Source organism: Myotis brandtii, unplaced genomic scaffold (assembly GCF_000412655.1).
Source record: "Myotis brandtii unplaced genomic scaffold, ASM41265v1 scaffold44, whole genome shotgun sequence".
Taxonomy (NCBI): domain Eukaryota; kingdom Metazoa; phylum Chordata; class Mammalia; order Chiroptera; family Vespertilionidae; genus Myotis; species Myotis brandtii.
In genome coordinates, this window is record NW_005366833.1 from 3401988 (window position 1) to 3416569 (window position 14582).

The 14582-nt window shown below is 46.8% G+C and overlaps 1 protein-coding gene across 1 annotated transcript in view; it reads right to left on the bottom strand.

The window, feature by feature from the left end:
* Positions 1–751: 751 nt before the first annotated feature.
* Positions 752–14582, bottom strand: part of DMRT3 (doublesex and mab-3 related transcription factor 3) — an 18489-nt gene continuing 4658 nt past the window's right edge. The window contains exons 2-3 of the mRNA XM_014546321.1: positions 14352–14463; positions 752–1886 (exon numbers count right to left, since the gene is read on the bottom strand). Coding sequence (XP_014401807.1) covers positions 922–1886; positions 14352–14463 — 1077 coding nt within the window. The 3' untranslated portion in view covers positions 752–921. The remainder of the gene's footprint in view (positions 1887–14351; positions 14464–14582) is intronic.

The following is a 14582-nucleotide window of genomic DNA, read 5'->3' on the forward strand; positions in this document are numbered from 1 at the left end:
AACAATACATTCTCCGTCTTTCTGACTGCACCCCCAAAACTCTGTCACGGGTGTTTCTCAAGGAGCGTCTCACGTAACCGACACCTGGGGGTGCGATCCATGCACTAGAGGAAGTGGCTTTTACATCAAGCTCCTATTGCCAGAGGTCCTCCTTCCACAAGCAGAAATGACATGAACCAAAGTCATCTCCTTAGTTTATTTCTTCTAGAGCCCTTAGCATGCTACATTAACCCGACAAAGCTTAATCTCGTGTTCATTTCACAACACATTTCATGCAGTTCACAGCTGTGACGGGTTTTACACTGACATTACACGTGTTTCGATTCAGCCATGTGAAAGGAATAATTCTTAATGGGGTTTGTCTCTGAAAACTGTCCAAGCTTAAATAAGCATGTGGGCCGTTCGCGCTGTTCTTAAGCGCAGTCTCTCTTTAAAATGCAAGATGGATTTCCAGCGCAAGAACATAATGTCCCTGTTTGCAGTCCCTCTGCAATCGCACCACTTCCTTTGGGAGCCACATGTCCTGAGGAATCCCTCCACCAAACTGCATTCAAGTATACGGTTGTATTGAACACTCCGGGTGGAGTTTAGGAGCAAGGCTGACCTTCAGCGTCACATCCCCAAATAAATCTTCCGCGGTCCCAGCTTTCCCAAGACTACGCTTAGCATGAGACTCTCTTGTACAATAAGCATTTCAGCACTAAAGCCACAGAGCAGAGCTATTTGGCATTTCCCAGTGAAGTGCAAGAAATTAAATAAGTTATGTTTTTATTGCTAATAGAATCAAGCACAGTCACTTTGTCAAACAGAAGGAAAAGGTATACACAGGATGTGGCTTCTCCTCAGACCCTCCCCCCTTCCCCCTCCCAGGGTTCAGATGCACAGAACGTGTCACCTGGTCCCTTCCCATCCGGTTCCGCTTTAAGATGATGTGTTGAGTATTCTGGAGTCTGAGGAGTCGGACCGCTCGTCGTAGTCATCCTCGGGGTAAATGGGCTGCTTGGACACCATGGGGCACCCCTCGTCAGGGATGGAGATCCGCGGGTCCTCGGGGGTGCGCGCGGGGAGGACCGGCGAGCTCCTGAAGACGCTGGCAGAGTTCCCCGGGAAAGGGCTGACGTACTGGGACCTCAGCTGGTACTGCTGCTGCAGCGTCATGGTGTTCCACAGGGTGACGTCGTTGGGCAGAAAGGGGCTCGACTGGTTTCTCGCCAGAGTATTCCTCAGCATGAGAGGGTAGCGGGGCGGCTGGGGGAAAGGGTGCTGCAGGGGCACGGCCAGGGGGTTGGGGACAACGTTACTAGAGTCCGCAGAAAACCTCAACGTGTCTGGGACTCGGAAGGCCGACCCCACGGACCATTTGGAGGAGGAGATGGGGTAGGAGCTCAAGGTGTGTTCGAAGATGTGCCCGTTGGAGGGCAGCACGAGGCTCTCGGGCTCAGCTGCAGTTCGCTCGGCGGCCGAGACCGAGGACCGGCTGGACAGCAGGACCTCCACGGCGCTCACCAGGTCCCCCCCACAGCCCTTCAGGATCAGCTCCAGCACCGTGGGCTTCTGGTTGGGGAATATTTTTTTTAACACTTCCAGGGGGGGTCTGTTGGCTTTCAAGCTGAAGGGCAGAGAGACGGTCCCCGAGGGGCCCTCGATCAGGAGGTGATTCTGCTCCCCGTGGTACTTGGGGCTGTCGGAGCGGCTGTCCGAGTTGCCCCCATTTTTCTGGCCTGCATACCCACCTTCATCCACCGACACTATCTCGGGGCTCTCGGGGGTGAAGCAGCCTTTACTTTTTGCGACATCTGGGGAGCTCCTCTGGTCTGTGTCTTTGTCGCTGAAGGTCTCAGCGTTGTCGGCCAAGCTGCTGTCCCCAAGTCGCTCTTCAGTCAAATCTGAAAAGCAGAGAACAGCTGGGTTAATCCTCTCCTGGTGGCATAAAGAGGAACAGATGTGCTCAGGAGGGAGCCCGCACGGGCTTTCTGGGAGGGGAAACGTGTCCCAGTGGGTCACAGCATACCACAAGCCTTAAAAAAAAAAAAAAAGTAAGAAAAAGAAATCCAAACCATGTCATTGACAAATGGCAAAAAGAGACCCCTGAATATGAACATCTAGAAACCAGAGTGATGTCTCGGAACGATGTGTTCAGGGAAGCTTGTCTCAAACACGAGGGCAGCTGGGCAGCGTGAGGCCGAGGCCCCCAGGAGGTGTGGCCGCCCAGCAGCACAGCCGGACCAGGGGCCTTCTGTGGGCTGGGGGCCCACAGGCCCAGGGAAGGCAGGAACGGGAGCTCGGGCTTTCCTCCCGGCTCTTCTTCTGCAAACGCGGGGGCCGGTGGAATTTAAGGACATCTTCGGCCTGCGGGTACCCGTGTACTGCGGGCAAGTTTAATATGTCAGATCCATTTTCCCGAGCGTAGATTTCTCATTAAATATGCCTTGTGAAGTGGGCACCGACGTGTTTCCACAGGATACCGCATACAAGAACGAGTTGATATGATTGCCAGAGCGAAGGAAAGAGGCCTCTGTACATTGAAACCTTTATTTAAAAGCCACTGAGGTGTGGCTCAGTTGACTGAGTGTCGGTCCATGAACCGAGAGGGCACTGGTTCAATTCCTGGTCAAGGCACATGCCTGGGTTTTGCAGGCTCAGTGCCTAGTGGGGGGCATGCAGGAGGCAGCCCATCAATGCTTCTCTCTCATCCATGTTTCTATCTCTATCTCTATCCTTCTCCCTTCCTCTCTCTCTAAAATCAATAAAAACATTTTTTTCAAAGCCACTTGAGGGGCTGGCAGACCTGTCAACAACTTGGATTAGAAAGCATGCAAAACCAGCTGTGCATTCTGGATGGTGGGGGACAGGTTGCAGGAGGGGAAGGAGGAAGTGACTTGACAGGGTTCATGGAACTATGCAAGGAGCAGGACCCATCAGTGAGGCAAATGCACCCCTAACTCCAGGACCTGGGGTGCCAGGGGGAGATACATTTTCCATGAACTGTTTTGTTACTAAAGTGCATTGAAAGGACTTAAAGAAACCATGAATTAAAAGAAGAGAGAGGGGAAAACAGCTTTCCAAATAAAGCAGAGATTTGCTGTGAAGTAAACCAGGTGCAAATTTAACATTCTGACCTATGACCTTACCCCCAGACGGGCTAGAATTACAGTGCTAACCAGGCAGAAAGGAGTAGCTAAGACTGTTTACTCGAAGAAGTAAATGCTAACAGACCTTTGTAATAAAGAGACATATTCCTTATTAATAAGCTGTATGCAAGTGGAACTTTATCCTTCTTAAAACATGTACTGGCAGTGTCTTCTGAAAGCCAATGTAACTGATCTAAAGGTGAAAATTATTAAGGACCCACTTGTCAGGTTGTAAACAAGTGGTTTGCCTGTGTTTTCTACTTCCTGGCGTGAATGGCCTCATTGTCCCCTTCCCTGTGGGCAAACCTGATTATGTGTAGATAGCCAGTTGGTGAAATTTCATCAAAGCAGCTTCTAAAATCCATCTCCTCCTATGTGTTGTTGTTTACTTTAAAAGCCTTAAACAAAGGCCCATTTATGAACATGCTTCTACTATGGGCTGTATCTTAAACATAACTGAAAAAACAAAACTTTGGTTCTCCACAAAGCAGTAACTATGTGCCAAGCAAAAATACTTAAAAGATATTCTTACATTATATCAGTGCAACTTTCAATCATAAATCTGATAGGAATTCATATTTATCCCAAATTTGCATTTTAAGTAAGCTGCTTTTTTTCCAATATAAGATTTCTCTAGGGGGTTCATGTAGAGCCCAGAGATGGCTTACATCTCTGCTTTCTGCAACAACTCTGGGATGAACAGAAGACCTATCTTTGAAAGAGAAATCTGACATATTCTCTCCTCCAACTTCCTAGGACTGGAGACCCAGTTTCATCTCCCGAGTTAATGTGGTACTTATACTTCATCCAGAAGAGAAAAACAGCACACACACACAAAAAGCATCTATAAATTCACACTCACACACTGTCACCAGTATGTTAACTCAGCACGGAACTGAACGCACAATGGGATTTTGCCCCTGCTCCATGGAGCTTGGAAGAGCAAGTCAAATACTCTCCCTGAGCAAAAATGAACATCAAAGAACGTTTTCAATAGTAGGTACCTCTACACAGTTTTCTTATGTCTTTAACTTGAGCTTTCATTACCTGTTATTATCAGGTATCTGTATCCCTGTAATACACAAGATACTGGAGACACAGAATAGATGGCAGCAAATAACAGAAGTGTGAGACTTGCCCCTAACTTGTGGAACTTATCATTAAGTTGGGGAGATAAGATGCATGTGCAGGGGGGAAAGCAAACACACCCAGGTAGACTTGCTATGCATTAAATATAACACGCATGTACACAAACGTTCAAGCAGCAGCCACAATAGCCAAAAGGTGAATGCAACCCCAGTGTCCACAATTGGATAAGGAGATAAATGAAATGTGGTCTAAACATAAAATGGAATATTATTCAGCCTCAAAAAGGAATGAAATTCTGGCACATGCTACAATGTGGATGAAAACATGCTAAATGAAATAAGCCAGTTACAGAAGGGCAAATATTCTACGATTCTACTTATTTGAGATACCTGGAATAGGCATATTTATAGACAGAAAATAGAATGGTGGTTACCAGAGGCAGGGGGAAGGGAATAGTGTCTTACTGTTTAATCAGTACCAAGTTTATGGTTGGGATGATGAAAACGTTCAGGAAATGGATAGTGGTGACGGCTGCACAACACTGTGAATGTACTAACGCCACTATGTGATACCCCTAAAAATGGTTAAAATAGTAAATTTTGTTATGTGTTGGTTTGGCACACACACAAAAGAAAAGAAATATGACACGTGGTATCCGAGCGATGTAGGGGATAGTAAGATTTTAAGTAAGAGAAACAAGTGCTTCTTCTAAAAAATAAAGGGTGTATAAGTGTAGCTGAAAAGCTCAAAACTTTACTATTTTTAAAAAGAAATATGTGGACCTAAAATCAGCTTCCTATTCTGAAAGGTAGATTTTCCCTACCCTGGGTGAGTCTGAAACACGGACAACATTAAGGGAAAGGTTCTGAGGTCTGTCAACCACCTTCACTCTCCCACAGAATGCTTCAGGCTCCAGGAAAAGGGGGTTCAAACAGGAACTAGAGAACGCTATTCTGGCTGATCTGACACATCCACTGTTATGAAAATATAGCAATTTTTTTTCAGGTTGGCAAACGATACACCATCCCAATAAACTGGATATGGGATGGCAGGAGTATAGATCTATGACAGTATAACATCCACTGTTGACAGTGGAATCTTATATGGGTGCCACCTTGTTCCCCAATTGGGCCCCCCGCCCAGACTTTCCTCGTGCTACCCTTTGCCCCTGCTGATGTGCCATGCCCAGTGCAGCACGCACTTCCGGTTAGTTCTCAAGGGATGGTGGTGGACTGTGCTGATTCATCCACTCTCAGGTTTCTGGGCTGATCAGCCTCTCCAACTGGGAGTCAAGGCTATGGCGACAAAGTGAGAAAAGCTAGTAAGACGTCACAGGAATCCAATGTAGGAACTCAACACTCCAACCAACCGAGGTCAGCACTGTGGATACCGTGTTCAAAGGGAAGACAGACGACATTGAAAGAAGCAATGAGTGGGACTCGCCGATGGCGTTCATACACCTGAGCAGCACAGAAAGGCCTGCTATGGGGTGTCAGGTGAGCAGGATCCCAATCGACAGCCAAAGGCTATTGGGGTTTCCAAATCGGGCAAGGGGCAAGGGAAGACTAGCCTCTCACCTTGCACCAAGAGCAAACCCCTCGCTCAACAATAATTTCTGAAAGAAGAATATACAGTCCCTGCAATTCTGTGGCATTGTGGTCTATTGGTTGTGTTGTGGTACCTAAACTAGGTGTATTGTAGATTATTCTATTATAAACACAGAGTCTCACAAGTAATTATAGAGGGTGAGTTGTGAGCCCAGCGATAAAGCATAATGTAATAACAGGTGTTTCTTTACATCTCTAGATTTTTTTTTCCTAAATGAACTTTATAAACCGTGTTGGTTTAAAACACAAAGGCCTTTCTTGATATAGAAATGTGAAGCTGCCAACAAACAAAATGAAAAGGAAACTACCCCCAAAATGCTTTACCCTCTTTTTTCTTGGAAGTGACACCCTAATTCCTAGAGCACAAAGAGGAAGAGTATACTTCAACTGGTAATACTTTCACACCTGGAATATGGGTATAGGAAGCCAAAACTACTGGACAAAAACTGAAAAGAAATCAATTTCATCTGATATTACAAACTACCTATTGAAAGTGATAGTCTGTTGTTTCTAATGCTTAAACATCTAGACATCTTTAAAACTTACTCAATGCTCACTCTTCAATTTCATATTTTTTTATGATGTAGAAACACAGCCACCCCTAAAATAAACTTTTCACTAGGGTAAAGGTTTTTAAAAGGTAATATTCAATTAAGAAGGAAATTTTTATATGGATGAGATACATATATTGTATGTGTGTGTGTGTGTGTGTGTGTGTGTGTGTGTGTACGCCATAAGATAGCTACAAGACCTTAAAGAGAGAAAATGAACACTCACACAAAAGTGACTTCCATCTAAAATAAAATTACAGTTCAAAAATCTAACTTTCTTTTGAGGATTTTTTCCATATGAAAATGCACTGAAGTAAAAAATAATTCTAGATATTCATTTCAAAGGTTTTGAGAAAGCATACCCCATCTGTGAAACATTTTGCTCAAGACACATAAACATGAAAAATTTTTCTGACTTAAATGTGGTGGGTTTGCCCCGTTTTGTCCAATTATATCTACAAAACAAAATATATCTCACATCCAGAATGAAAATACAAAAACACTGGCATAGAGAAAGGAAGGTTTCTTAACGCCCGTCACTGGATTTCTTTTTTTTCTTCTGAAATTGCGTCAGGCGTTTTGAAACATGGACTGCATGTCCTCAGCTGTTCGCTTGAGCACTGGGGAACACACCTCTGAACAGCTTCCCCAATGGGTCATTTTCAAAGCACACGAATAAATCCGCAGTGGCAGGCAGGAGCCTGGGCAAGACTGGCTTCTAGAAGAGCCGACTGCCCAGTCAGAATTCTAACAGGAGACAGGCTTTGTACAACTTCTGTTACCTTTATCTCATACTACAAGTACAGAGTCATAAAAAAAAACACAACTGAATCGCTGACAACTTAAAGTACAGCAGAAAATGAATGTTGGTCTAAAATCTTTCCTTTTCTTCCTAAGGAGAAAAGAAAACTTGCAGAAAGTAAAAATATATAGTCACATTTTCCTTTATAAAAAATCATTAACGCCCTGGCTGGTGTGGGTCAGTGGTTAGATCACAAGCCCTCACACCTAAGGGTCTCATGTTGGATCCCGGCCCCAGTCAGGGTATGTGCTGGGGAGGCAACCAATTGATGTTTCTCTTTCACATCGATGTTTCTCTCTCTCTCTCTCTCCCCCTCTCCCCCACTGCCCCTCCCTTCCTTTCACTCTCTCTAAAAATCAATGGAAAAAAACATACTTGGGTGAGGATTAACAAAACAAAACAAAAACAAAAAAAGAAAAATCATAAGAAGATAAAAAATCATTAACAACACTGGGTTAATAACATGTGGCAGTATCAAAATGGTTTCTGCAGACCAATATTTTCGGGGAACATCTAAAGGGCTGGATATAAGGAAAAATGGTTTTGCAGCTGTGGACTACAGTATATTTCCTACAAAAATTTAGGTTTGACCTCTTTCTTGATTCAGAAAATCAGAAAATAACACATTTTGAGAAGCAGGAGGGAAATTACCTATAAACCTACATGTGTATCTGGTACTTATAAAAATGCAAGCCGGAGTGGTTCAGTTGGGTCAGCATCGTCCTGTGCATCTAAGGTAGGAGCTGGTTCGAACCCTGGCTGGGCAGGTACAGAGGCTGCCAATAGATGTTTCTCACATTGGTCTCTCTCTCCCTCCCACCCTCCTCCCTCCCTCTAAGTATGTCCTCCGGTGAAGATTAAAAAAATTTTTTTAAATTTTTTAAAATGTCTATTCATTCATCCATGTATTTAGCAAATATCCTTGAATCCCTCACTATGTGCCCAGGCATCTACTAGGTAAGAGTGTATGAAAAACCAGAACGTTTTTCATATACTAGGGTAAAGGTTTTGATCAAAGCATTACCTCTTAGCCACTTACAGTTTACTAACTAATCTTTTGCAAAATTTCCAATTTATCTTTGTAATTGGTCACATTTTACATTGAAACACAGCAAGGAACTCAAAGGCCAGCAGCTGGACCAACTATGGTGTAAGCATTAGGGGGAATATTGTTGTAAACATTCACATATAAAGACTATGGGTGCAACAGATATTCACACTGAATTAAAGAATAATCAGTGGCGGGGGGGGGGGGGGAGCAGAACACTGATCCTAGCTTTGCAAAATTTATGTCTGCTTGTCATTGGAATCAAAAGAGATTAGAGATCTGGAAAAAGAACTAATGTTCTGATATTTAAATTTTCCAGAATACTGTCATTCAGTGGTTGATGGGGCTTATTTTTATAGCTGTTTATACAACAAAATGGGAGGGAAAAACACCGAGTTATGTTTTTGTTTCCTCAGTGCTCAGCAAGGAAATGATTCACTAAAGCCACGTGGGACTCCTGGGGAGAGACACTCAGACGTTACTTAACCTTGGCCATGGGCACCCATGCATACCCCAAGTTCAAGGTCCGCTGTGCCATCACAGTCACCTCAAACTAGACGTGAGGCCCAGGGGCTTGAGTGGCTAATGGCCAGGAAACTGCAACAGGTTAAAAAGCCAAAGAAAAGAGGGAAGCGAGAAGGGAAAGGAGAGGAAGAAAGAGAGGGTAGGGGAGGCAGGCAGGCAGGCAAATAGTTCTGCACTGGGCTCCGTCCTCCCTCCTGTCAGGAAGAAGTGCAACATTTCCAGGAAGGGGCTCCAAGTCCTCCAGGGCGTTGATTTACGGAGATTTACTCCCGGCCCCTCTGTAAAGCTGTTAGCAGAAAGTGCTGACTGGCTGCAGCAGACTTTCTCATCAATGCTCTTTGATTGTATTTTGCAAACAAAATGCCTGTTGCTTGGTAACATTTCACTTGAGCCTGACCTTCCCCGAAAGTTATTGCTATCAGATTCGATTTACACTGTCCTCCTGTGATTACTGTAATCTTTTAAACCCGGGAGTTCATCCATCAGGGAAAAGAAAAGTTGGTTGTGTAAGGCGAGGGCACGGCCATCCCCCAGATTTATAACCTGGGGAAGTGTGCTGGGTGGAGGGGCCGGCTCTTTCCCCGATGGCAGTGGAAGTCTGGTTTCTAGAGGTTGAAAAGCTCCGGTTTTTCATGCCAGCCCTGGTCTCAGGTCACAAGAGGGACCCCCGCACCACCTGATGCCCACCCCAGGCAGCTGGGGCTCCAGGGAGAGAGAAGCTGGGAGACCCGCACTGCACTGGTGACCCCGGACCCCAAGGGGCTCACAGAGTGTGGTGACTGGAGCTGGGAGGGACAGCCTCTGCCTAGGGTTGCCAGATACATTTCAACTTCAAATATATAATGAAGAATTTTTAGTATTGAGTATGTCCCACCCAATATTTGCCATCCTGTTTTTATTTGCATGTTTTTTGCTAAATCTGGCAACCCTCGCACATGCAGCAGAGAGGGAGTGGATGGCCTGAGAGGCAGGAGTGAGAAATGCAGGGAAAGTCTTGTTCCTCAGGCTCCAGGCTCCTGGGCCAAGGAGCCCACCCGCAGAGGGGTGCAAGGACGGAAGCAGGCTGGGTGGGAGGGAGCACCCCACCTGCCCAACTGCAGTTTCCCTGAGACTGGCAAGGGGCAGTATCCAGTGCAGCCGCAGCTGCCACTGAACATACCTTTGCTGGGACTCTCGTACCTCCTTCAGGGCCCTTGTGCCCTGTGACTGCTCCCGCAGGTGGTGGGCACACCACCCTATACGCAGGGAGCTGGGCTGTCCTACTCACCCAGCTGGGCTGAGCCCCAGGCCCTCCCCTTCCCCAACAGGCAGGGCCCCAGGAGCAAAGGAAATGGATGGGTGCCTCCAGAAAGGCCAGAAACTGAATATCCTCAGTGTCCTGCCCCTGGAACCAGCGCTGGGGTATGGGTTGGAAGAGACCAGTAGCACAGGATCACGTATTCCTTTTCATTTGGGTGGTTTTTGTTTTTGACAGTGCAACTCTGAGTCCAGCCCCTCGCCCCAAATGACGCCGTCTTAAAACCATACCCCGAGTTTAAGTTCAGAGGCACACTGCACGAGTGACCTTGAAGTCTCTCCCACCTTTTCATTTTCTTCTGGCCAACACAGCCTCAGAGGGTTTCCCATCCGGGCCTGGACCAGTGATCTGGTACCACTCATTATACCTGCAGGTCTGTCTGTCTGTCTGTTTTGTAAATTAAGTTTAAAATAAGAAAGTAGACTGTACAGGACCCAGTGGAGCAGGAGCTGAAAGGCACAGAGCACATATAAAGATGCTATTCGGTACCGGGTATGAGGTAAACTAAAATAAAGGTAGTTTTCAAAAACTCCCAACTTCTCTCACTATAGGTCTCTTATTCACCCCTTTTCAGGAGAAATCAACAGAAAAGGAGACCCTACTTTCCTATTTGGCCCTGCCCTCCTACTCCTAACCAAATATGATATTTTTGATTTCTTTTTCCTTTAAGAACACTTTAAAGACCTTGTGTACATATTTGTTTTGATGACAGATGCTGACAGAGGAAGAACCTACAGCTAGAGATCTTCCTTCTCCCGCCAGAGGCTGCCCCGACACTCTCCCCTGAAGGAAATGGTGAGGCTGGGGGAAGGGAGCCGCAATACAGGAGTGTAACTTTAGCTCTCACCTTGGAGTTGACCCTTAACTTTCCTCAGCTCCTGAGCCCAGGTCCTGAAAGGCTGGCTGGGCTGGTTCAGGCTGCTGACTCAGAAACACTAAGTGTTGAAAGATGCCACACTTCCCAGGGTATTTTCATGGGGGACTGGAAAGGGTGTGAGGGGGATGAAGAGGGAATTTAGGAGTCTAAGTGAATCGATGGTACATACGTAAAGAAGCTTAAATTATAATTTGGGGCTTAAAAAGATCTTATAATTCCAGGCCAGCCATAGATGATAATCAAAGAGCAGGGGGAAATATACTCCCAAAAAGAAAAAAGAATGCTTCAACCCAGAGCTAGAAATAATATTAGAATATGTAAATTCTCCTTAGAACCATCGCCACACGGAAAGGGATGGGGAACACACTACACCTTTAGATAAAATAACTCCAGACCTTTAAAGAATCGGAAGCAGAACTTGAAGAAATTCCTTCCAGTCGCAAAACTGAATGTTGGTGTTGATGTGGCACTCCCTGAACAGCGGGAGCCTCTCCAGCGGTGCCCAGCAAACAGACCTTTCTCTAGGGCAGTGGTTCTCAACCTTCTGGCCCTTTAAATACAGTCCCTCATGTTGTGACCCAACCATAAAATTACTTTCATTGCTACTTCATAACTGTAATGTTGCTACTGTTATGAATCGTAATGTAAATATCTGATATGCAGGATGGTCTTAGGCGACCCCTGTGAAAGGGTCGTTCGACCGCCAAAGGGGTCGCGACCCACAGGTTGAGAACCGCTGCTCTGGGGCATATGCTTTTCACCTGCATTCGTAGCTAACAACAACAACAACGAAATTTCCACAGTTACGGACTGAAGCAGCCCTTTTTGAAAGGGCCAACCTAGACACAGAGATCACAGATCTCCATAATTTGCCAGCAGATACGGATTCCTAATGGTCTGGGAACTTACTGTAACATGCCGACCTGCCATGTGAACAGAGCTTCACTTACTTCTCTGCATGTAGTGAACTACTTGTCCAGGAGTCCCTGATATACTTCGAACTATGCATGGTATGCTACACGCAAATAAATCACAATACGCACAACTGCAGAAAGGTATGATATACATAGCAACCAGTAGTCTCACCCAGGCGGGTTCTCTACGCGTACACCCCAAATGGACTTCCTTACAGAGCACTGCATGGAAACGATCCACTTGCATGCTTGCCTTCCTCATGAAAACAACTACTCTGTGTGTGTTTTCTTGCGCCGCCACCACATCATCGGATTGGTGACTGGCATTTTTAATGGAATTATAGGGTCAAACCAACTGAAAGAAGAAAATAAAAGTTATATAAATGGATGTGTAAGGTATGTAATGTGACCAGCTAGAAAAACTGAGCCCTTGGTCCCTGATGGCTCAGTCTCCCAAAGCCACCAACGACTCTGACCTCTCTCATGGTTCATCCGATTCTCCTTTGCAATTACCTGTCCTCGATTTGGAGGACTCGGGCTGTCCCTGAACACTCAGAATAACAGAGAGGGCACCGGCCTGGTTTGTCCGGTGAAATCAGTCTCCTTTTATTCTCCCAAACCTGCATCCTTCTGCTGCTGCCGCCCGCAGCAGGTGCTGCCCCGCCTTTCTTCCTGCCCTCGCTACCCTCCTCCTGGCTTGTTTTTGGTCTTGTGACTCTTTAGAAACCATGAACTTTGGGTATCCCAGAGAATGGTTTGAAGGGCACAGGATGTGGACAGAATCTCCTCTTGAATTGAGACCCCCAAACTCAAAGCCCTATTATTATAGGAGTGCTGCTGGGCAGGTGGCCATTGCAAAATGCATAAACTTAGATTCCTGCTATGGTGTTGGAGGCAATGGAGGTTACAAGTTATTGGCATGAATCAACTTCTAGAAGCGAGACAAAACATTCCCCGTTACTTGTTCTAACCTAAAGGAGAAAGGCAAAATAAACCGTCTTTCTCTCTCCCTCCTATTCTTCTGTGGCAAACCTACAAATATGAAGAGAACAGATTGAAAGGAGAGAGACAACTGGGGTGGGGTGGGGGACATTACTCAGAGAAATGCTTACATCCTACTTTGGATTAAATATCCACAAAATCCAGGGCAGCAGATCTGTGCCTGCAAGGCTGCCTGTCCACTGACCCCCAAACCAGTGAGTGCATCTCCCAGGCTCCACACATCAGTCAACTGCTCCTGAAAGCCCCTCTCCAAAAGCCAGAAGCTTTTGCAGACTTCCACAAATTCCTTGGAGGTGTGGGGGGTGGAAGGGTGTCAGAAGTTCTGCCACCGTCCTACCTTTGGGGCTCTGGGCCTTATAGGGCCTTCCCTCGAAAAATTCAAGCAAATCCCTTTATCTCCTCCCCTAGAAGATCGGAGCTTTTCCTTTTCTTTCCTATTTGCCACACCAAACACATGTCAATTGAACTCCAAGAGCCTAAAATCAAAGGAGTGCTTGGGCTGGGCAGGACAGCACGCTAGAGATTCCCAGGAGAAAAGAGTCTCATCTGGGGTTTGCAGACCGGAGAGCTGGAGGAGGGAAGGGGATGGAAGCAATGGGGTGGAGGGAACCTGTCTACCTCCAGAGCTCAGGGCGGACCCACTCTCTCTAATGCACAACACAGGAGAGGAGAGAAGAGCGCAGAGAGGTGAAGGGAAGCAAGAGAGTCTTTGCTCCATATCTTAGACTTAGAGCATGAGGCACAGCCTCCTAGAATCTGGGAAAGGTCTCTCCAGACCTGGCCTTCCTCACCGCAGGTCAAGTTTTTGGTTTGTTGTTGTTTTTTGTGTGTGTGTGTTTTATTTTTTTTTTCCAAAAAAATATGTTTCTATTGATTTCAGAGAGGAATGGAGAGAGTTCGAGAGACAGAAACATCAATGATGAGAGAGAATCATTGGGAGCCTCCTGCACACCCGCAACTGGGGATCGAGCCCGCAATCCAGGCATGTGCCCTTGACGGGAATCAAACCCGGGACCCTTCAGTTCACAGGCTGGACACTCTATCCACTGAGCCAGACCGGCTAGGGTCGCAGGTCAAGTTTTGTTTGCATTTCTTTAAACCACAGAGACAGCTGAAGGCGGCCTGAGGAACCTATTGAAAGACGTGAGCAGTTTTGCAAAAGAAGCTCACTCTCACCACACCAGATTCTGGGTCCTCCCTATCAGTTTAGAAGCCTTTCTGGCCTCTTGTACTATTGCTTCTAAATGAGACTTCTTTCCACAAAGTGCAAGACGCTGCAGACCACAGTGCGCTACCGGACAGGCTTGGGGGTAGCTCCAGTTCCCTCCGGGCCGGGCCGAGAAGAACACCCGGCTCGCAGTCAGCCAAGCCTCTCGGGCCTTGGCTCTGTCCTGCACCTACACGTCCCAACCTCTCTAAAAAGCCCTAAGGCGGGGAACCCCCTGAGCACGGCGGTGTGTACGCCCGCGTGGGTTTTAATTTGGACCTGTCACGACCTCTTTAGTTACCCGTCGCACAGTCCCGTCGTCTGGCTAGCCCCAGGCGCCTTTCTCGCGGGCGTCCGGGTTCCACCTCCCGGATCCAGATGGAAAGCCGGCAGCTGCCCGGAGAATAACCGGCCTGGCGGAGTTTGGAGAGGAAGCCCCGGCAAGGCCCACTTCCCCAAACCTGCCGCCCGGGTTCCCGAGCGGAGCCGCAGCAGGAGCTCCCCAGTGTTTCCGCCCGCGCGCTGGGCCCGG